This window comes from Perca fluviatilis, chromosome 19 (genome assembly GCF_010015445.1).
Source record: "Perca fluviatilis chromosome 19, GENO_Pfluv_1.0, whole genome shotgun sequence".
Classification (NCBI taxonomy): domain Eukaryota; kingdom Metazoa; phylum Chordata; class Actinopteri; order Perciformes; family Percidae; genus Perca; species Perca fluviatilis.
Window position 1 is genome coordinate 10,633,078 of NC_053130.1, and position 23,492 is coordinate 10,656,569.

The 23,492-nt window shown below is 37.1% G+C and overlaps 1 protein-coding gene across 6 annotated transcripts; it reads right to left on the reverse strand.

Moving 5' to 3' along the window:
• Nucleotides 1–166: 166 nt before the first annotated feature.
• hhat (hedgehog acyltransferase) lies at nucleotides 167–22,633 on the reverse strand. Of its 6 annotated transcripts, none has more exons than XM_039783914.1 (12): nucleotides 22,468–22,609; nucleotides 18,961–19,107; nucleotides 18,810–18,874; nucleotides 18,397–18,510; nucleotides 18,106–18,300; nucleotides 16,818–17,030; nucleotides 16,253–16,430; nucleotides 13,762–13,912; nucleotides 11,699–11,734; nucleotides 7,973–8,174; nucleotides 7,291–7,435; nucleotides 167–2,587 (listed from the first exon to the last, which is right to left on the reverse strand). In XM_039783914.1, the coding sequence occupies exons 2-12, from the start codon at nucleotides 19,079–19,081 to the stop codon at nucleotides 2,502–2,504; spliced, it is 1,506 nt and encodes a 501-aa protein (XP_039639848.1). In that variant the 5' UTR covers nucleotides 19,082–19,107; nucleotides 22,468–22,609; the 3' UTR covers nucleotides 167–2,501. The 6 variants fall into 6 exon arrangements, 3 of the variants coding, with proteins under 3 accessions (XP_039639848.1, XP_039639850.1, XP_039639849.1); XR_005637127.1 differs by lacking the exon at nucleotides 167–2,587 and adding an exon at nucleotides 11,250–11,344 and having other exon boundaries at nucleotides 7,306–7,819; nucleotides 22,468–22,633; XR_005637128.1 differs by lacking the exon at nucleotides 167–2,587 and adding an exon at nucleotides 11,250–11,344 and having other exon boundaries at nucleotides 7,320–7,435; nucleotides 22,468–22,632.
• Between the last annotated feature and the right edge of the window lie 859 nt (nucleotides 22,634–23,492).

Consider the following 23,492-nt stretch of genomic DNA (forward strand, 5'->3'; position numbering starts at 1 on the left):
GTGATCTTCTTATGTCAGATAAACCTCACACTTTGTGCCCATTTAAGAGGATTCCTCACTGACCCCACGCTCACATTAATCCTACTTAGTTCCACGCAGTGCCATGTCATAATCCCAAGAACAGACATCAACTAATGAAGACACTCGAGGCTCACCACAAACAGACTATAGATTACGCTGTTATTTTATTATAAGACTGTTGATTATACTGTACCTTGATTGACAAATTACAGACCTGTACAGGTAAGACAGTTCACTGAGAACCTGAACATACAAACCTTGGGAACAGTCAATTGTTGTGGCGCAATAATAAACAACCAGAAGACCAAAGGCAACATGAGAGTTTCATGTTAATGAGGAATCAGTCAGCGATGACACCTCTGATTTAAAATCCACTCATTCTTAAACTAATCCCCTTGGAAACCATACCCTGAAGCTGGTTGCTTTCATTGCTGTGCACAGTGAATAGTCAGAGGATCAGATTGTTTCTGCCACATCACACTTTTAAGCTCAAAAGACAAATAAGCACAGATAAGCTTTTAAAGCAGCTTCATGTTACTTCCTGGAACATGAAGTTTGTCTTTAGAAACTGGTGACAAACTAGTCATCTCCTACTGGATTACAAAGTGAACTATTCATTGTAATCTTAAATGTAAATGCAAACACTTTTGAGATTGGAAACTTATCACCAAAGAGCCGTTTGTAATGTTCTTTTGGTGTGAGACTAAACTGCGGCTTATTGGTCAAACTTTAGTTAAAAGATAAAGCTTTTTCTCCCATTACATCAGGTCAACTCATCATTCATGTGGGACAGCCTCAACCTGATGACACTAAATAGAGCTGCAAATAACAATGATTGTCATTATCCATTCATCAGCCTATTATGTTCTCGATTCATGGATTGTTTGGGATATAAAATGCCAGAATACAGTAAGTCAACATTTTTTCAGACTCCAAGGTGAGGTCATCAGATGTCTTGTTTTGGTCCAACAAACAGTCCAAACCCCAAGATATTCAGTTTACAATGATGCAAAGTAGAGAAAAGCAGAATATCGTTACATGTGAGAAGCTTGAACCACAAAAGATTCTGCATTTTTGCTTAAAAAAAAAAAACGTTGAAAAACGATGAATCGACATGTCGACTGGCTGACATGTTCCTTCATAAGTATGATTATTTTGTGTTGATCTCACATAAAACTGTCCTACATAAGTCCCCCGAATACTGTATGTATCAATCTGCAGCTGAAAATACATTATTGACTATTGTTTTAGTAACGTTTGCTAAAAACTGAGACTGAGGGCAGAGTGCCACCGACAGGGTAGGGAAGTCGGAAATTATTCAGAAACAGACAAACATGTTGGTTTTGGTCTTTTCACAGGATTTGAAGAAAAATGTTGAATTACACAAGTGTTATCCTTTAAATAATACTCATAAAACTTGTTTCAAAAGTAGAAAAAAGTTTTATAAGTCTATGATCTCAGTCTGCGGTGTAGCAAGTTAACCCCTTCAACATAACCCAAACACTCCTGACTTGTATGTATCAGGACATACATACGAGTTGAACAGTGAAACTGTCAATTATGCCTTGCATCAGGTACAGTGTGGTTATCCATTATAACATGAATGGATATTTAAAATCAGGAAACATGAAATACAAGGTTTTAATCCAAACGTAGACTGAGGTATTGTACAGTTGACATTTTGGAAATATGAGCCATTGTATTACAACACACAAAACAAACAGCTTGTTTTAACATTCTTGCTCAAAAAATAGCTTCCCCCTGCATTCCGATGGATAAATGTCATCTATCATTGTTACTTTGCTGAATGAAAAGTTAGTGTGTAGTTCTGCTAAAGCTTTTTATCACTACATCTACTAATATTAAGTGTCATTCTACCTCAGCCAAATTGCATTTGTAGGGGAAATAATGACATTGATCAGGTTCCTGCTGCTTTATTCAGTCTTCTGGGCCTTTTGTCTACCTCTGAAAACATAAATGTGTTTGTGGTGAGCTAAAGGAGGATGTAAATATAGAATTAGCATTTCTCCGGCTTACCGCACCACTGAGCAATACCATATCAGAGTCATAAAACCAAGACAGATTCAGGGTCCATATTTTCTTTTACAGTTTCTTAGAATAACAGTGATTCCGTGTAGCTTATTGGGTAGAAAACACTGCAGAGGTCCCTATTAGACACTGCCCTGAATATCATTCTATTACAGCTTGTGTGCACTTTTCACAAAGTAGGAAACTCTCTCCTTAGAGAGAATCAGCACTGATCCTTTAAGTCTCAGCTTACAGACAGATTTTGCCCAGTCTTGCAGGTTGTGTAAAGTGGCTGCTCAGCTGCACTTCAGCCAGGTTTTGGACGGGTTCTGTGGCTGTGAGCCAGGTTCGCCACAGAGACTCTGGCTGGTAAAGACAAGGCATTGGACTCAGCAGGTTGTGCTGGTTGTCTGGTAGCAGGGATTCTCGCGTCGATACAAAGTCAAGGTGACTCATGGTGGGTGAGAAGTCCACTCAAGTCCAATCTGAGCAAAGCAGTAGAGGAAAGCCAGCATAGGCGGGGCCATGGTGGACCAGCCTGAAATTAAAAGAAAACCTGTACTCATCATGTTTTATCTGTAAATATTCATACTGCTATGCACTGATGCTTTTTGAGGTAACTACTATAAAGATTTGCATTCTTTTACAAGAGCTAGAGATACAGAGGGTAGTAGATACAGTTGCTGGTTAATTCTCTCTACTGTACTGTGTTACGGTTACTCTCTTTTTCTATTTATAGCTGCTTCTTAGAGGGTCGAGCAGGCAGGTAAGGACAGCTGTCTGCATCTCCTCCCCAACTGGCTTGCCTCCAGATTATCTCAGTAACCTGCACCTGCACCCACAATGCGTTTCAATGGTCTATTCTTTTCCATTCATGTCAAAATCTAATTCACACACATGGGCTGCTTTATGTACAGCTGTACTGTCCGTTTGCTGTCTGTGGAAGAGAAAGATTACATGGGCTAGAAAAGACAGTATTTTTGCAGATAAAATGTCTATATTCTGAAGAGTTTTGTGTTTAAGTTTAAACATTAAATGTTAATATGTAGAAAATGTGCATAATTTCCAGTAAATGCCAGCTAATTATTAATGTTTGTTTAATCACATTAGAAATGTGCCTTGCACAACTTGAAATATTGTGTATTTCTGACATCCAAATTAATCATACAAAGCCTTTCAGCTCGTGCCCTGCATGCACCATGAGCAAGCCTTGCTGTTCCAAGATGTCCCAGCGTTTTGTCTTTGCAGGTATGTACATTTCATTAACGCCCTCAGTGTGAAATATATTCTCCAACCAGTAATTCAACCTTTGTTGATACTGACTTCAAACTAACAGAGTAAAAAGCAGAACTTAAAAGGAAGCATACACCACTAGTCAAACAAGAGTAACTTCTGGCCATAACTGAGAAATGTGTCCCATCTCCTTGCCATTTTGGAACGTTATGAAATAATTTGTTGCTACTACTGATTACTAAGTCCTGGCAAAGAGAGAGGAAAAAAAACAGATGAATAGCCTATCTCCTCCAGTTGCATGTTACTATGGGTCTAATCAATCAGTGCTATAATTACACCACAGTTTCTTCTGCCACCTGATTAATAGAATGCCTCGTGTTCAAATGAGGTGAAAAGACCACTTGCAGAGAGGCAACTTAAAACTAATTATTACACTGATTAGTGATCAGAAGTAGAAACTGAAAACTTGTCGGTCAAGAGTTTCCTTTTCTATCTTTCTGGACACATTATCATTAAACTGATAGGAACAAGAATAATTTTCTTTTGTTTAGCCAAATTAGTGGCATCGCTCTAGGGATGGCTCCGTCTGTCTGTCTGTCTGTCTGTCTGTCTGTCTGTCTGTCTGTCTGTCTGTCTGTCTGTCTGTCTGTCTGTCTGTCTGTCTGTCTGTCTGTCTGTCTGTCTGTGGTCCAGACTGAAATATCTCAATATTGGATGGATTGCCATGAAATTTGGTACAGACGTGTTTCACTCAAGATAAATTGTGGTCTCTTTGGTAACCACTGAACATTTTATCTTGCGCCATCATCAGGTCAAAATTTTAATTTTGACTAATTTTACTATATTTTTACTGATATTATACTTAAACAGACATAAAAGCACCATTCAAAAGTCTACTGCAGTAAAACATTTTCATTCTAACTATATGATTTCATGTAATGACTTGAATTAATACTACGCAGTGTGTTTACCGGTGTGTTACAATTTTAACAACTCACTATCCCACTATCTATGTCAGCACTATGACTTTAGAGTAATCTTGCATGGGGGCTATTGGGTGGCATCTGAATATAATATAAAAGCATCCTCAGTCAACATATACGACTTAGACACAGTGTAAGAGAGGTCAAAGAGTGCATTTACGCTACTGCCTGCACCAGTAAAAATCCCAGCTGATTTAAAAGCATTGATCTCATGTTAATGAAGCAAACCACAACTCCTCCCCCCCACAGTGGTTTCTTATGCAGACACATTAACGACACAAGGAAAAGCTTCAGGCATTATATTTCAATTTAAAGTACAAAACACAAGTACTCAATGAAAGCAATAACATTATTAAGTGGTTTGTTCAATTATCTATTTAAACATTTTAAGTAAGCATCAGGCAGTGCCATGTTATATCTTTATTTTTTTTGTATTTTAATGGTCTAAATGAACCGGCATAAAGGCAAACTGAGATTCTCTATTTAGTTTCTAGTTCTTACTCTGAATAATTCACAACAGAAATGGTATTTTAAAACACCCTGCTCTTATTTACATTAAGCCTACTAAGAAGAAGCAAAATGTTACACACAATTTGCTGTGAGCCTGCCGGGCTTCCAACAAATTTTTACTGTCACAATAACGCTTAACTGGTGACTAGAATATGACTTTTGTCAGGCTGCTTAGGCTCGACTTTAAAGTGGGTATATGCATCTTTCAGTTAGTGTTGATTCTAGCGGCCGCTTTGGACAAAAAAAAAAATTAAAAAAATAAGCGAGTTCTTACCACACCTGCGGTCGTAAAAGTCTTTTATTTACGGTGCTGTATTACCCACTATATTACTGAGTTAGCGTTACTGGGAGGTCATATAGATTTGCTCACACAAAAAATAATTTATTTGCAATAAGAAAATACGTTACAGATGCATCCTTGCATTTCAAGTGTTGCATATGGTAACTTAGCCTACTTTGGATGTATCGTGAGCAAGTATTTTTTCAAGTATTTTTAATTATTGTTTCTCTCATAAAGTGTTACCGGATTTATGGAAACAATCTTGCATTATACCAGTACCTAAAAAGAAACCCATTGAGTGTATGAATGATCTAAGACCAGTGGCTCTAACCTCCATAGCTATGAAGGTATGTGAGAAAATTGTGTTAAATAGTCTGAATCCTCATGTAGAGCATTAACTTGACCCCTGCCAATTTGCTTATCAGAAAGGGAGAGGGGCAGAGGATGCTATTGTCTGCTCACCTAGATGCAGGGGGACGGTGTGTGAGAATTCTGTATTATGATTTTAGCTCAGCGTTCAATACGATACAACCACACATTATAGTAAATAAGCTTTTAATGATGAAGGTTCCAGGTGTATTTATTTCTTTCATTCTAAATTTCTTAGAGAAGCTAAACTCAAAAGTTAAGTCAGATAAGATCATGACAAACACAGGGTCACCTCAGGGAAATGTTTTATCACCCTTTCTTTTCACCATTTATACTGCAGACTACCGTCCACAGCAGGCAAGCTGTCAAGTTGTTAAATTTGCTGACGACATTAACATTGGGTTAATTGAAAATGATGACTATAGTCACTATCAAAATGAGATAAAAGCTTTTGTTGATTTTTGTGACACTCATTTCCTAGAACTCAAAGTTAAGAAAACTAAAGAATTAGTAATTGATTACAGGAGAAATAAGAGGACAGCTGAGGCAGTGGAAATCAAAGGTTCAGTTCAGTTATTTGGGCATTGTTTTTAATGATAGGCTAACATGGTCAGATCATGTTGACTTACTGATGAAAAAATTAAGTCCACGTGTATACTGTATGAGGAAGTTGCAGTCCTTTAAAGGTGAATACAGATGTGGTGAGAATGTTTTTTTAAGTCAGTGATATGTAGTGTTTGGAGTTACTGTGTGGTGGGTTGGGGTGGGAATGCTGGGATAACTGAGAAGGCCAGGATTGATAGAGTGACTAAAAGGGCTGGAAAAATGGTAGGAGAGTTAAATACAGTGGATCAAGTATATGACGACCGTCTGGCAAAAATGACACAGAAAATAACGAGGGACCCGGGTCACCCTCTTCATGATAATTTGACTGGCAGAGTTATGGAACGTAGTGGTAGGCTAAGGCCTCCCGTGACACGAACTAAGCGGTATGCTCTCTCTTTTATACCTCAGACTATCAGACAGCACAACAAGCACTTTAAACGTACATTTTTATAAATTTTGTATTGTATTTATGTATTGTATTATATTGTATTTATTGTATTGTATTAGACGGGTATGAGCACTGTAATTTCCATTTTTATGGATGAAATAAACTTGACTTGACTAAACTGGGTATCACTGTCCCTGTGTCATGAGCCAAAGCATTAAGAGTTTGTTGTAGCAACCAACGTAAAAATAACTCAGATTTTCATGAAACTTTACACAAGTACAGGGGGCCTATAAATAGTAGGCCAACACAAACACGGACTGATAAGAATAACACGTCCGCACTAAATGAAAGGGGGGCGTAATTTAATGTAGGCTACTTATGTACAACCACATCGTGCATTGTAAAGTTATTTAATGAATGAAATAGACATAACGCTAACTCTACAGGCTAATATCATTGTTGTGTTTACATCTTGTTTCACTGCCCCCAAGTGGCCAAAAAATTTGATAATGCGGCTTTAAAAATGAGCAAATATGATATTTAAATTTATATTATTATATTATATGATGAAGTATCAGCACTGAGCTAAGTTCTCAGCACTGACTCTGCGCCCAACCCAGCAGCGAGTGCAGCTCAGGCTGCTTATCATGAGTAGACAGACTATCAGGAGGGCCTGCCATCTTGCTTTAGGTACCAAATTAGCCACATTAAGACACAAAGAGCAAAACAGGGACTGGCACAACCAGGATGTCTCTCTATTGGGGAGACTTTGCCCATGCAAATGCATAAAATACCCCAGTATCCACTGATATCACTACGAAATATACAGACCTACTATATTATATGTGTGAGTGTTGTGGAAGGCAATTTACCTTGAATGAAGACACGCTTCCAGAAGATTCTGCCAACATGTACCCCCCCGAGGAAAACCAGATTAGAGAGGATGAGCATGGCAGTAGAGAAGGCAGAGAGAAGGGCAACACAACGCCTTTCCATCGCCACAGATAAATTCTGCTCCTGGGAAATCAGGGAATAAATAAGTAAACTGCAGAAGAACCACAAGAGGTTTTCATCATAAATCTGAGAAACAAAGAGCAGCAAAGCACCTGGTACTAATGAACTGTGTGAACATAAACTAGGAGGATTACAGAGTCTGCCATCAGACTTTATTACCATTTTGAGAACGTGAACTTTCTCCCAAGACTAGAAGCAAAAGTAGCAATGTTTCTATTGTTAATGTATTGGAAACAGGCTTTTACTCACATAAATGATGGCCGTTAAGTGTACTGCGCCAATTAGATGTGACAGGTTCCAACCAGTTTGTCTCCAGTCTGTACTTACTGTAGCAGCTCCAGGCATGATCTCTTATTAAATCAGATTACATGACCCCTTTGTTTCTAGCTACAGGAAAGATTTCATTATGTTCACGCATCTTAACTGAAAATCCAATTGATTGAATAACCAGGGAATTATGTCTATGTACAATTTTAATCTCTTTGACATCCTTTCTCTGCACTGTCAAAGGTAAAACTGGGATTTTAATTTCAAACTTACAACAATGGAGTGAATAAAAGACGAGGCAAAGAAAGACTTCAGTCCATTTTCCACCAGAACTCCAGCCCAATTCATCAGGGCCCAGTACTGCAAGTAGTCATGTCCACCGTGCCAGAGGCATACAAATCCAAATGCAAGGCCAGTGGATAATATTTTGTAAAGAGGACCATGGTGTGAACCTCCCAACGGCACATAGATGTATCTGGAACATGAGTACACAACATGAAAAAAATCTGTAAAGACAATCCGAATGAATAAAATGTTACAGCTCTTTAAATGGGATCATAATCTGCCCGACAAAGAAAACAGTACATAAATAAGTGATATAATAACAGAGAGATCTTTTGTAAGGACATGGACACAGATGTACTGCAGCCAGTGAATAGTGCACATGTGAAACAACGGGGTGTTAAAAATGGCACCACAATGCAGCAATGAATTGCAAAGAACACCTGTCACACAAATGATCATGTGATGTTCAATGATTTTTAATCAAATAAATGCTGCTGTGACGCTCAGTGCAAAAATAGAGGCACTAGAGGGAATATCAATCCTACCAAGTTGTTAATAATGCTGCATTTGGGTTAATGATTCCAAAGTGGTTTCTGTGATTCAAACCAAAACCTTGACACACATTTAACCCAGTTTCTTTGTGAAATAGACTTTGCTATTCATCACTTCAGCTTGCTCTTGTTTTGGCTGGGTAAGGTCTGATTTCAACATTTTGGTTGAAACAAACAGCAAATATCTAGCACATAACGCATGCATTTAGTTCTACCGTGGTTCAAATGAGATTACACAGCATCTGGTATAAAAATAGCAGATGTGTATTCATGTAATAGCCCACATGATGTGAATAATATCCCACCAATCAGTAAAGACTGTGGTGCATGCTGTGAAGACAAATGGCCTCAGATATTGTGAGAGCCTCGTCTGTCCCAGAGGTACAGAGAGTCTCAACATGCTACATCACTCCAACGCACTTGGAAACAAACATCACGTTCTGTCTAGTGTTGCTGAGCTGGGAACTAATTATCTCAGCCACCCTGTGGATAATCAATGTTCCTGAAAGATGAGCCAGCATTTTCTGAGCCTTAAATAGAGTGGCCAGCTTGGCCATATTGGAGGACGAAAGTAGGTGCAAAATCAGATGGAGAGGTACCAGTGTTAAAATAAGAGCTGACAGAATACATAAACATACTGAGCACCTTTCCGTCTATTTAAATTATTTAAGTGTAGACAGATTCTAAACAGATGTTAAAGGATAACTACCGTTTTTTTCAAAACTGGACCCTTTTTTCCTATGTTTTTGGTGTCTAAGTGAGTGATGGGAACAACAATCTTTGACATTGGTCCAGTATTAAGCAAGATCACTGCGGTCGGCCGCGGCAAAACAAGCTACAATGTAAGCAATTGTCCAGCTTGTATTTAACTTCACAAAAGTGCTCGTTTTTACATTAATATTCTAAGTGTCTGACAACATTATGGAAAGGATCCCTTCAGAGATAGACCTTTAAAACCTCTTTAAGAGCTTTCTGTTTAACCAGAAACAGCTCTGAAGTCGTTAGTGCTAAACCCACCATTCAAAAAAGCTTAAAAAATTTACAGTTTATTTACATGAAGTCTGGTGGGTTTAGCGAATGCAAATACGCGGATGTTTTTATGTAAAAAATAAAATAAAATACAAATAAAATACAAGCTGTACAATAGCCCTATTAACTTACATATGTTATGTATATGTTATATAGGCAAGGCAAGGCAAGGCAGCTTTATTTGTATAGCACATTTCAGCAACATGGCAATTAAAAGTGCTTTACATAAAACATTAAAGAACAGTTAAAAAACAATTACAAAATTAAAACATTAAAGAGCAGTTAAAAACGATAAAAAAAATTTTTTTAAACAGATAAAAGACGAAAATACAATTTACAGTGCAGTATAAGAACAAGTTAACCGAGTCCAACTCGGGCCTCCCAGAGGACTTATGTTAAATGAACAATCTACCCATCTTTGCGTGGAAAAAGTACTTTTATTTTAAATATACATGTTTCGCCGCTGCCAACGATCTGGCTTAATATGGGACTAATTTCAAAGATTGTTGTTCCCATCAGTCACTTACACAAAAAAACATAGGAAAATAGGGCTTGAAAAAACAGTAGTTACCCTTTAATCAAAATATGATCATTTTAAGACTTACATTAATACTTGAGTAATCAAGGTTTTATGTAACACCTGACTACTGCAAGCAGATGGAGCAGACAACATGCATATAGTAAAAGGTTTAGAGACTGACAGTAGAAATCAAACTGGCAACTATTATTGTTGGTTTCTGTGCTCTTATAGAGACACACAGTGTACTTGATCTTTCTTTCTTAATCCATGCCCCCAATTATTTATTTACTACTATTTTTCTCCAGGATTTGGGATCAAATGTTCCTCCTCATATGTAGCAGCAATAACTCAATCAAACAAACTAGTAAGAGCTCTTTTGTTGGCTGATTACAGTGTGAAACAGAGAACCTGAGACACAGTGGCATACAGACAGGAAAAGCGTAATGGAATGGTGAAGAATGAGCCACTTAGCTGCTCATCATTTAACACCTACGCACTCATCTAGCGCTTTTCAGACCATTTTCAACAGATTTTCAGAACTGCATTAAAACCTCTTTAAAAGCACTTTCACAAGAAGGAACGCCAGGGCACTGTGTCCTGGGTATCACTTGCATCTGCAGTAGGATAATTGCAAGTGATGCCATTAAGCAAGAGAATACAATGTCCATTGGACAAATTAAAATGGAAACTTGCATTTGCAATTTAAATTCTGGTATCTTAAATTATGTGGAGCCTATTTAGCAGTCTGATTTCATTCTAAACTCATCTTTAACATCTGAAAAGCAGGTGTACATGTACGCCATCATACGTGTCAACACAAAATTTAATTAGCAAACAATAACCGAGACAAGGGAACATTTTCACAGAATATCAGTGCGTTCACTGACAACCGTGCAACTCGAGCGTTGCCTTAATGTAGCAACCCACGTCTACCAAGCGGAACATAATCTCCCAGTAGGCTACATTCAGCCAAGTGTGCATCATTAAAAAGCAGACAAAACTGATAATGTGCGTTGTCCAAAGTACAAGTGAGCAAACGCATAACGCTGCCATTACATATGCACATATTAAACAAGGAGGCATTTCTCCAGGGTTAGGGAACAGTAACACAACAGAGGAACAATTCACCAACAACATTCAGCCTCATAATCATGAGAAAGCCTACATGCAAATGCAGCATCCTTGTCCATTATGATAAAACATGCGGGCAGGCAGCTGGAGAATGGCACCTTTTTAAGGTTATTCAACAAGTTCAATGCCCTGCAGGAAATGAGCTCTTTACAGTAAGTGTGCAAGACATAACACATACAGTATGATTAAGCACACACTTTCCTACATATTAGGCAATACAACTATAGATAGATAAAAAGCTACTGTATGTACATGTAAAAAGCTATATAGACATATAGATATATAGATAGATAGATAGATAGATAGATAGATAGATAGATAGATAGATAGATAGATAGATAGATAGACAGATTGATAGATAGATAGATAGACAGACAGGGATAGATATTATAGAGCTATTATTTGATTTAGATGACATTTCACATTTTTAGTAAGCATTAACATCTGAATTAGTCTGTCCACTGCTCATGAAGTGCCTCTTACCTGATGAGCCATCGATACAGGCCCTCGTCAAAGTGCCTGAGAGTGAAGAAAAAAAAAAAGAAATGAATATTGAGTCACAAATTTACATAATAATATAGCACTGAGTAAGAAACATCTGAGCACTGGGCTTCATATAAACATATGCAGTATATATGATGGATGTGTGCACACTCTTTATCATTAAGAAGATTAGAAAAAGGGTTGTTGGGTTGGTTGTTTTTTTGTGCTGCCTGTAAATTGAAGCGGTTTTGTGATGTCAGTGGACAGTTTTATGCATTCCATCAATGTTGTCAACATTGCCCAGCTCAGCACACACAGGACGGATTGGAGTCCATTGCTGTCAGCACATTGGTCGATCTGGTCTACAGCCAGTGCATTTTTACGGCAAAACCAAACATACAGTACAGCTATCTAATTTGATGTGCTCTGAATTAAGAAAGCCTTTTCTCATTGTTAATTACATTTAGGAACAGAGTGATGTTGCGAGAAGAGAATGGGGCAAAAGAACAGATTTTACTCACTTTTTTTGTGTGTATATTATAAGGTTTGCATTTAATTGCACGTTTGTTGTATCTAAAGGGCTGAACACTAACATTTAAAAGTGGTTGCCAGGCTGAAAACTAGGCATCAGCTTTTGGTTTCAAAACCAAACAATATGGTTAAATAACAGCATATTTTATATATTTCTTATTTTCCTAAACAGGAAACACAAATGGCACTGTGACACAAAATGTTCACTATTGCATATACCTGAATGTCCTGAAATAATTTTTTTCAAGCAATAGAAATGGCTTTTTTATATTTTAAGTCTTGCTGATTAAGGGGCTTTATCACTACGTAACAAGCACCGCAATGTATGTGTGTTCATTTAACTTGAGCAATTGTGACCCCTTCAGCATAAACCAGGCATAGTCTAGTCCTTTACTTGGTTGCAATGTATGATTCTGGTTCAACTACCTTTTTGACCTGCTCGGAAATAACTGTGGACTTTCTTGTCTTTGTTGGAACTACAAAAGCTACGTATAAATCTCCTTTCCTGCAACTGTCCACGCTTCTCCTATTCTCCTGCCTCAGGTTAATTTGAAGAACCCCTTATATATTATTCTATCCTCAGCCTAATTGCATCTATTTTTGCACTGCCCCTTACCCTGCTTATTGTCTCCTTGGACAGTTTATTTAATTAAGGGATATTTGATTTTCGCATCAGGACTCGGAAATTGCTTTCTGTTAATTTAACAGACATTTTGTAAGTGAGAGACTTTGTTTGATTTGATTGCTTCAAGTTTATTTAGATTATTATGTGGTTTGAATACAGACAGATTTACTTTATGATTTGTGTTTTCTTTTAATCTTGTGTACTTTTGTAACAAGCTATATGGGTTATCTTTTCAACTTTTTCATATGAATAATTTTTAAGTGACAGGTTTAGGATTATGATTATTCTTTTCTATTAACTCTTACTTTAAATATTTGGGATAAACCTACGCCACACCATCACTGACTTAACCTGAGAAATAACATAACATTGTCTTTAATGCGGTTATGCTGCACAGAGTTATACATTGACAAACTGGCATTTGTAAGATCCATTTCAAAACTGACACACATTTCTAAGTGGCAATCTATTTGGTGATTATAACATGTTGAAGGGTTTTGTTTTGTTTTATGATTTACTTTGTTGACTACTAACTTAAAAGAAAAGATGCAGCCTGTAAATGTAGGCATGCTCCAAGAGAACAAATTATTTTACCTCAAGTCTGAAAGAATGACATAATGTTCTTGTGTTCTATGTGCAGAGGTGACCTATTGTTCTGATTGCCAGTAATGACAGACGATGAGACAATTCACTGTGCCCAGTCTGAATCTAATTGCCAAAGCACAGTGAGCACTTAAGGTGTTCAGTACTTCACCTTCGATTTACCTTTTCCTTAAAGAACACCAGGTATTTTTACTTTTCCAGACACTGTTAACAAGTGTTAACGAATGCTGCTAGACAAATATAATACTGTATTATGTTTATGTCTGTGGTTTTAACTGTAATTGGTTCCACTGTATGATCTTACCTCCACATCCCTGTGAAACTGTACATGATGCTGACACAACGAGGAAGCTTTGGGGGGACTAGTTTATCTAAAGTAGCCAGCATGGATGAAAGGCCAAACAGCACCAGATACTTCACAAAGAAGAACTGGACGAGGGCCAGGGCCAGACCGCCTGTGAAGGAGGAAAAGAAGGTGTGTTATTTTAACGAATAAGCCAAGTTCTTTACTTTCCAAAAAGACAATGTTCCTGTGTTATAAGTCAATTAAATGCATTATTAATATTATTATTTTTTATAGAGCCAAACTTCACCTCAAAAGGGCCTCTACAATCAGTACAGCATTAAACACCCTCTATTATTAGACCCTCTGTTCAAAAGAGGGAAACTCCCCAAAAAAAACTTTTAGTTAGGAAAAAAGGGAAGAAAACCTCAGGAGGAGCAACAGAGGAGGAATCAATATATGGCGTTAGCACATGGCAAACATGATTTGCAGCTGACATTAAAGAGCTGCTGAAAAAAGCTAAGCAAAACTGCGAAAAAGAGGCCAGTAAATGATAATGATACAGCTTCTATATCTGCTTATGGCAACTAGGGGGCAGATAGGACAACGGTAAGTAAATGACTGGCAGAATTAGTGATAAAACTTGAGGCTGTGCATGCACAGCGGCCACCTGTGTAAATTACATACACTTGCCAAAACTTAGGACTCAAAAATCAATATTAATTATAAATTTATATTACAAAACAAAAAAATAATTAATATAACAAAAATAATAATAAAATAAAAAAATATAGATATAAATAAAATATTAACTAAAATTAAATCAATTATAAACAAAAATTAATATAATTATTTAAATAATTAAATATAACAACAAACTGTTTGCTATCTGGGAAGTGTCCTGCAAAGACAGGGGTTAGACATACAATACCTGGCTGATTATGCCTTACATTTTTTTTATTAAAATATAAAAGCAAATAAATAAATAACAAAAAAAAAACTTAACAGACAGAAATTCTGTCACTTTATTAAAATTAGGGCTGTCAAAATTAACGCGTTAATTTTTGCGTTAATTTTTTTATATTTAACTCGTTAAAAAAAAAGTAAGAAATGAATGCAGCTGTGTTTGTTTACTTCATGTGGCGGCTGAGAAACGTAATACGTCTCCATAAGAGCAGGCGGCGCTACTCTAGGAGGGATTTACCTGATTGAAGTAGGCCTACGGGCCAGTCAAGAGTTGAAACATGGACCAGTAAGATCCCAAAAGAGAAAAAAGATGATGTGTTAGAATCCAGAAATGAATGAGCACGGGCTATAAACGGGACCGAGTACTAGTTCCGACATGTTGTGCTCGTCAGGAGAGATGCGCCACCGGTAAGCTGCTGTTTCGCTACATGCGCCGTGCTGTGCTGCCGATATATGCGTTGCGGCGATTTGTTTGCTTGATAACTGTTACGTTGGTCACGCTGATAAAACCTTATTTGCAGTCTGATGTTTAACGCTGTCGACTCGATAGTATCCGTGACTATATTCCAGTAAATGTTTGAAATTGGTGCGTCTTACTGTCACACAAGCTACTTCCTGGTCGCGGTGCTGGAAGGGAAATGTAGTCAATCGCTTTACATTGGTAATGGATTGCTGTGCACAGCGTCGCTATCTAAAACTACACTCAATGTTTTCCCTTTAGGCCAACATACACCTTTGTGGTTTTGGGTTACTGGTTTAATGTGTAACATTGATATTGATATTGATGTGCATTTCTGTGTTTAGATATATGTGCTTTGCTTAGTCATTCAGATTAAACACTATGTATATTATAATATTTAAGATATTAAGTACTGCCTAGATTATAATTTATATTCTATATATATATATATATATATATATATATATATATATATATACATACACATTTGTATATTATTCAGAATATGGTATATTAGGTATGTGGCTAATATTGGGGGTGGTGACAAAAATCTGCTCTCAAGTCGGACAGTTTCTAGCCGTTTCAGCAGCCTTCAGCAGGACTAAATAAGCCAAATTGTTGCTGCTGTTGTTCTGAAAGATAATAAACATTCTGAACTTAGCAGAACCTTTCCTTGTTTGTTTTCTCTTCATATTTGTAAAGTTAAGTGATTTAGCATTATTTAAATATCCATTACTACAAGCTTCTGTCTCAATTAAAAAATGCGATTAATCGCGATTAACTACAGCAAATTGTGCGATTAATTAGTTAATTTTTTTTAATCGATTGACAGCCCTAATTAAAATATAAACAAAATCACACCACAGATCATGATGACTGCATTATGAATCGAGGACAATGAGTAAGACAGTAATTAGCATATCTGATGGAGTTTAAGAACCAATTAAATCCTGTGGGGCTAACATGTTTTTAAATTCTGCATCTTGAAAACATGTTCAAAGTGTGTCAGGGAAACATTAAAGAAACATTAAAACTGCAAGTCAATGTTATACTGTACATAACAGCCAAAAAGACATAACGACTTACCCAAGGCCCATGGAGGAAGGATTTCTAAGTAGGTCTCATTAGACTGGATGGAGTGCATGTACATTACATGGATCATGTATTCTGCGATGCACCACCACAATATGATCCGTCCTGATCTGAGCACCGAGTAACTAAAAACAGATTCATCCCTGTAACACTCCTCAGCAGGCCTCCGCATCTGCAAGTGGAGAAAGTAAGCTTGTTGTTAAGAGTTGCTGGTTAAAAAAAAAAATAAACAGGATTGTAATAAAAGAGCAAACACATACTATATGAATATGTACAAACCTACTCCAAAGATGGGTATTAAAAAAAAATCAAGCAGGTATAAACGGTGCAGAAGCGATGCAAAAGTGACAGTCAGATAGCTATTTCTCTACAAATCTAAAACATTCAAGTCACTATCCTTTTGTAAAAAGCCCACCACTTATGTGATCATGTCTACTATGTAAAAATGTGACCGGAGATCATCTGTAGCAGCAATTAGCCTCCTCCAGACAAAACAAAAGAGGAGATTTTAGACTAAATCACAGTTTAATTCAGGAGTAGCCTTTGTTGGCTCTCTTACCTGCTCAACATACTCCTTGTACGTGATGATGGGGCCATTGTAGAAAAAAGGATGATAGAAGGTGTATGAAAACAACCAACAGAGCTGCACAACTCCACCATGGTCTGGAGGGCACCAGCAATGCTCCAGGCTGAAGCTGATGAAGCGTAGACCACAGACAGCAACACTGAACAGTAGCAGATAGTACTCCTCCTCGGTCTTATACCAGCCTCTCTGTGTAATAAAGAGGGAAGGCCAATTATTTTCAAACCATTTCTGAGGAATCCTTATATTAATAGTGACAGTCTGACACTAAATTTAGATATGCTTTTTAAAATCATTCTATTTTTAAATATGAGACTTTAAAATGAGAATATTAGGAGGTCACAGCATATTTGGACAAATGGTTATGAAAATCTGTCAACACATACTAATAAACATATGCTTAACACAAATTTTAATGAGGTCTGATTAACAGCATTGGGGATTTCACAGCTTTTAAAATCGTGTGTGAACACAGAACTTGAGTGAAAGAGGCAGATTTTTATAAGCATGCACAGGTCTGTCAGGTCAATTCCACTTACTAAATTCAAATTTCCAACCATTGTGACTGGAGCATAGTTTCCTGGCTGTTAACATTCTTGATGTGTCAGCAGGTTTATAAGCGGAGGATGCTAGGAAATCCCAAACGTAGTGAAACACTAAGAGCCAATGTCCATAAAAAACAATAAAAACCAGGAATGGAATGGTGTTCCATATTAAAACTGAATTGAAATACTTGTTGTCATCGATATGTTGTATTAATAAAGAAAAGGCAGTTAAGTAAAATGCCACTTGTTGATATTCTTTAATTTCCACTGCAATAAATGACTTTAAGAATAAGAATAGTGTCTGTTAGTATGTCTTCCATTGCCTCACACTCAAATGTTGGTTGTAGGAAGTGTGCCCTCTTGTGTTCTTTGCAAATATGACATTGAGTGATAATCAAATTTGATAAAATCTGATCAAACAGTTATTCTTAACATAAAAGTAATGGTTAATTCGTACAATGCTAGCATAGACACAGACAGACACACATCGAGTGGAGATGCTGGCCTTTGGCCACCCTAAATCTTTATAGTTTTGTGACTCTAGTTTTTTTAACCCACAAACATTTTAAAACATATTTAACGGATTCATATTTACATAGCAAAAAGCATTTTAAATTTGTCTTTAACTTTAATTTGAAACATATGTTTTTTATCTTTAATAGAAAATAAGGACAGTCCTCCAAAATCAGGAACAGATATAATTCAGTGATACAACCCACCTGGATCTCTTGTAGTGGTTGGATGTGAAGTGTGGAGAGCAGCAGCAGGTTGCAGGCCCATGACAGAGCGGGCTTTCGCAGTTGGGCCACTGAAAAGGACAGGCCCAGATGTATCAGCAGCACACTCACGCCTTTAATCCCCAACACATTGCTGGCTGCTAAGAGGCCATATGTCGTGAGTGCTGGCACCCTAAACTATTGGAGAAACATACCAAAAAAAAGTTGGATTAAAACATCTCCCACCTGATAGCAATATTCCACTTAAAGAGTACTGTAGCAACTGCTTCGTACCTTGGGGTAAAAGATGCTGGTCAATCTCGATATCAAGCCATGACCAATCAGAGTCCACAGCAAAGACTTCTTAGCCCATTCTGTCCAGAAAGTCCACTCAAAGTCTGATAGGTCCTGACAAAAACAACTAACGTCACCACGGGCCTGTAAATTACACTTGAAGCCTGTTGAGTAGAGGCTTTGAACAGTCAAAATGTGTTAAGGCCCTTCATTTTAAGTATCAACCAAATGGATAAAGTATTTCAAAAACGTATATAACTGAAGAAAAAAAAACATTTCAAAGCATTCTGTGACACAAAATATTATTAGACATTAGGACTATGTGCTTAAAACAAACCTGTGTTTTCAGTGAGATGCACGATAATGTTGGTTTAGATTGGGCTTTTAGTCAGTAATTTCAACACTGAACTTACCCTTTTAAAACCTGTAACAAGGCCTTTTCCCAACAGGAATTGTCTCTCTAATCCTGCTTCGTGCTCTGAGGAAAAACAAAAAACATTTTTCTTTACCTTTTCTGCTTAATTCATTAAACCAATGTACAGATATTATATATATCTAACTTACCTTTAGAGAACCTGTGCAGTTGGTAGAAAGAGTACAAATGAGAGCCAAAGGACAGCACCCAATATGCAAGGATCTCTATCCATGGCAGGGGGGCCAACTGGGCCTTTGATTTAGATGACATCAGGCAAAGTCACTGACCTAGTGCACCTAAAAAAGAGTGAGTCAGTTGGCACTAACACTAAGTTTGGATTAAAAACATAAAATAATATCTGCATGTGAAACTGAAATTACTTCATTTAACTCTATTTTAAAATGTCTGTTTTCAATAAATAATAATAATAATAATAATAATTTTGAAAATTAATAATTGATTTTTTTTAAATCCAATGAAACAATGGTGCAACAATTAGAGGTTCTGTTAATCCATCCATGGGCTGAGGCAATGTTTAAATAGCCTAAATTTCACTAAATTATTGTCCAGTTTTATTATTGTCTTTAGCTCCATCATAAAGTCTGGAAAGATATCTGACCACATCAAACAACAAATTGAGGTAGGCTACTGTTGACAGAAGTTACGAAACTCATTTAAAATTAGACCTATGTAGGCTATTTGGTATTATTTTCATCGTACTAACTGAAGTAACATAATATCGTGCTTTCAGAATAATCGTAAAAATGATTTCCCGAGTGGGAACATTTACGTGAATGCCCCCTCATGTTGGAATGACTCGGAAATCGGCGTCATTTTTGCTACGCCACTTGGGCAAAAGTAAATGTTAATGATAAGAAACATTTTATTAACACACATATACAGTCATTTCTAATATGGTATTGTGTTATTGAGGTTGCTGTGCACGTAGAGTGAAAAATTATTTTTTAGCATTAAACGTAAAATATGTAACTTTCTGCCGCTAGGGGTCTCTCAACCAAAACAATGGACGGTAAAACTGGACTTTTGATGACGTTGGGAAGTTGCGTGGAATTATGGGAGTTTTTAGTGTTAAACACCTTCGCTGCCGGTTAGAATGCATCAGTTCACGGACGAGTTTACCCATTCAAGTTTATTCACGTTAGGTTTAGTAACGTTTATTCATGTTATTCTAATAAAATAGCTGCAGTTTCCCCAACATAATTACGTTTTTCTTGATTAGATTTTTATTTGTAGCTGACCAGTTAGCTAGTGAGCCAGCAAGCTAACCGTAGCCAGCAGCTAAAAAATATTTCACATATCAATGTCACCTTTTGGATGCTTTCAACACCGGGGCGGACGGGGTGTGTTGTAACGCTAGCTAGCTACTAAACGAGGCTGAGAGACGGGTATGGGTGGGGATTGTCGGGGGAATCTGCGCGACAGCGAGGACGTTCAATGCCTGTTGTGCAGCAGCAGAACATCTCCCAGCTGCACGGAATTATCTCCCCTTCACTTTTCAGTAATCTTAACTTTTCGTTTTGGTGCTTAACCCACCTTTTGTTGGGTTAACTTAGCTAACCGTAAAGACAGCTAAACGCACTTTTCAGCGCTACGGAGATGTAGCTAACGCTATGGATGGCCGCTGTTGTGACTCGGTGCTGGGTCTGATATGGTCTGTTTCCCGACGTTTAATTAAACTGCCGTTAGCGTCATAAGCACCAGGCACTGGAGATAAGTTCTGGCCAGGGGGTTGCTGTAATGAAAGTAGCTGGCTGATAGCTGACTGGGGGCTAACGGTAACTAGCTAGCTATATGTCCCGGGGCTGTTGTCAGCTGTCATCCCGACTGAGTCTCTCTGCGCCGGGGGAGTGAGGCAGACAGACCGGGGTGTGCTAGGTGGCTAAATTAGCATTAGATTAATCGTCTATCTATACAGCTAACATTAACGTTACTATTGACGTTATTCGTGGGTTAGCCCAGTCCTGTTAACTGTGGTCGAAACAGTCATACTAAAAATAACTTTATTAGTGTGTTGAACGATGTTGTAACCTCATAATGTTAACCACAAAGCATTAGCATCAACATTAGCTACTTGTCAACCAGCACATTGTACTGGTTGACAGGTTAAGGTTAAGCTGGTATCGATATTGAACTTCCAAAATAAATAAGGTCTCTATTGTATTACTGTGATAAAAAGTGGGATGTTATTAATCACAAAATGATGCTGTATGGCAAAAAAAGCAGTATTACAGTTACAAGTATTTTTTTTTCCTGTGACATTGTATGATTTACAATTACTACTGAACGTACCATCTTGGTGCCAGTGTTCTAACGGAAGTTAGCTAGAGTTACTAGACAGTGAAAGGTTATATGACGCCACTGACGGGCGACTAAAGGAAACGTCCCGTGTCTGAAAATAAAATAACAGATTTCTCTGTGTTTGACATTTGGTGGAAACATTTGGGATAGTGTAAGAACACAACTCATAAAAATATATAACATAGGTATGGTCGTTTTTAGACATTTTAAAGCAGAAATGTTACATATTGTACCTTTAACTCTGATAAGTCAGGTAAAGCACCGTGGTAAAGTTGGTTTTATATCAGACGATTTAAAAAAAAAAACACACACCTTTGTTTAAAATATATATATATATATATATATATATATATATATATATATATATATATATATATATATATATATATATATATATATATATATATTTATTTATTTATATATATATTTATTTATATAAAATCTTTTTTTTAAATCAAAGGGTTTGTTTTCTTGAAAAAAAAAAAAAGCTTTGTGCAATGTGTAGGGGAGTTAGCTGAGTTCACCAAAAGTGGTTTGGGATGAATCGGTCAAAAGGGCAAGCTGCAAAATAGATTTTTCGAATGTGTCGAATATCTAACGTCCAATATAAAACCAACTTTACCACGGTAGTTAAAGCAATGTATTGTGTTACTTGTACATCCATGGTGAAACGTTAGCCATAACGTTAGATATTTTAGTTGTTACTGGTGCTGCAACAAGTCTGGGACAAAATCAGTAGCCTACTATAAAGCTTTAAAGTGGAAATAAACTGTAAAAATATATAGTTTTAAGCTCTGAGCAATGCAATACAACACATCCTTTGTAGACCAGTAAAACCAATTGTCACTTTGTTTTTCCACATTACGACTTAAGCTTATAAACACACCAAAGTCGGAAGAACAACTTCCAAAATCGGGAAAAGGGACCATCCAAGGAGCACGTGAATGCAGCATATAGCTACATCGTGAAGTTATGCCAAACCGTTGGCAAATAGCAATGACTGCCGTTGCTAGGTAACACTGCGCCTTACGGTTTAGAAGAATCTTTGCTGTTAGCTAGCTAGCTAGCTACTTCAGTGCAGAGCCATATAGCTATGTATTCGTGTATTTCTCTATCACTCTGCTTCAGTGACCAAACCAGCTACTACCGTTCCTTAGCACCGTGTTGGCATTTGAGATTTTTACAAGACCAGTAAAACCAAGTCACCGTGTGTGTTCAAGTTTTGGAGCTGATTCAGTCTTTCGTTTTATTCCCACATTGTAAGGCTACTGAAAACTTCCGAATGCCAGTTAGCTAACGTTACATAAGCTAGCCTCTTGAACAAGTTGCAGGGTTACCTAATATTACTGGGCCGGTGTCCATTGCGATGCTGTAAATAGAGCCTCTGCGCCTGGACCAAAGGAACATGATTTTTTTCTTCTTCTTTAGCTAGCTAGCTAGGTTTAACCACTTGCATCCTTAATGTTGCACTACTGCCATCTTCTGGAGTTAACGTTAGCTAGCTAACTCCTACAATGTCCAGTATGTCGGACTTTCCTCATCAGTCCTGTTCTCATAAGGTGGTGAAAGAAGTATTCAGATCTTTTATTGAAGTAAAAGTACTAATACCACACTTTAAAAATACTCCGTTACGAGTAAAACTGCTGCATTGAAAATGTTTCTTGAAAAAGTATGTTAATATCATCAGGGAAATGCACTTAAAGTATTAGCCAAAAGTAAAAGTACTCAATGAAGAAAAATTGTCACATTTTAGAAACTGTGTTCTGTGTTTAATGATCTTATCATTTCAGCTAGACTTGTAGGCCCATATTGTTGGGTAACGTTAGCTAGTTTAATTTCTAATAAAACATATTCTACAAAGTACATGTGTTTTGTGTGCAACAAAACAATCTTAATTTCTAAAGTAACTAGTAACTAAAGCTGTCAGATCAATGTAGTGGAGTAAAAAGTACAATTACTCCCTCTGAAATGAGGTGGAGTAGGAGTAGAAAGTGGCATAAAAAGAAGACTCAAGTAAAGTACAAGTACCTCAAATGTTTTCTTAAATACAGACAGTACTTGAGTAAATGTAATTGGTTACATTCCACCACTGAAACTAGCCAAGCATCTCCTGCCTTGTCCACTTCTGTACGTTAACCCAAATCGTCTCATTTCTCCCAACATGTCCTTTCTCTCTGATACATCTTTCCTGCAACTAACCATCTATTATAAAGAGCAACTAACAAGCATGCTCTAGTTTTTTGGTATACAATGATCACAAAAACCAGTCGGATGCTTTCCTATACTCATTATAGTAAAAGCATCAAACTGGTTTGTGTGATCATCATCAAAGATAGCTGTGTTTAATCCTCAGCCTGCTTAT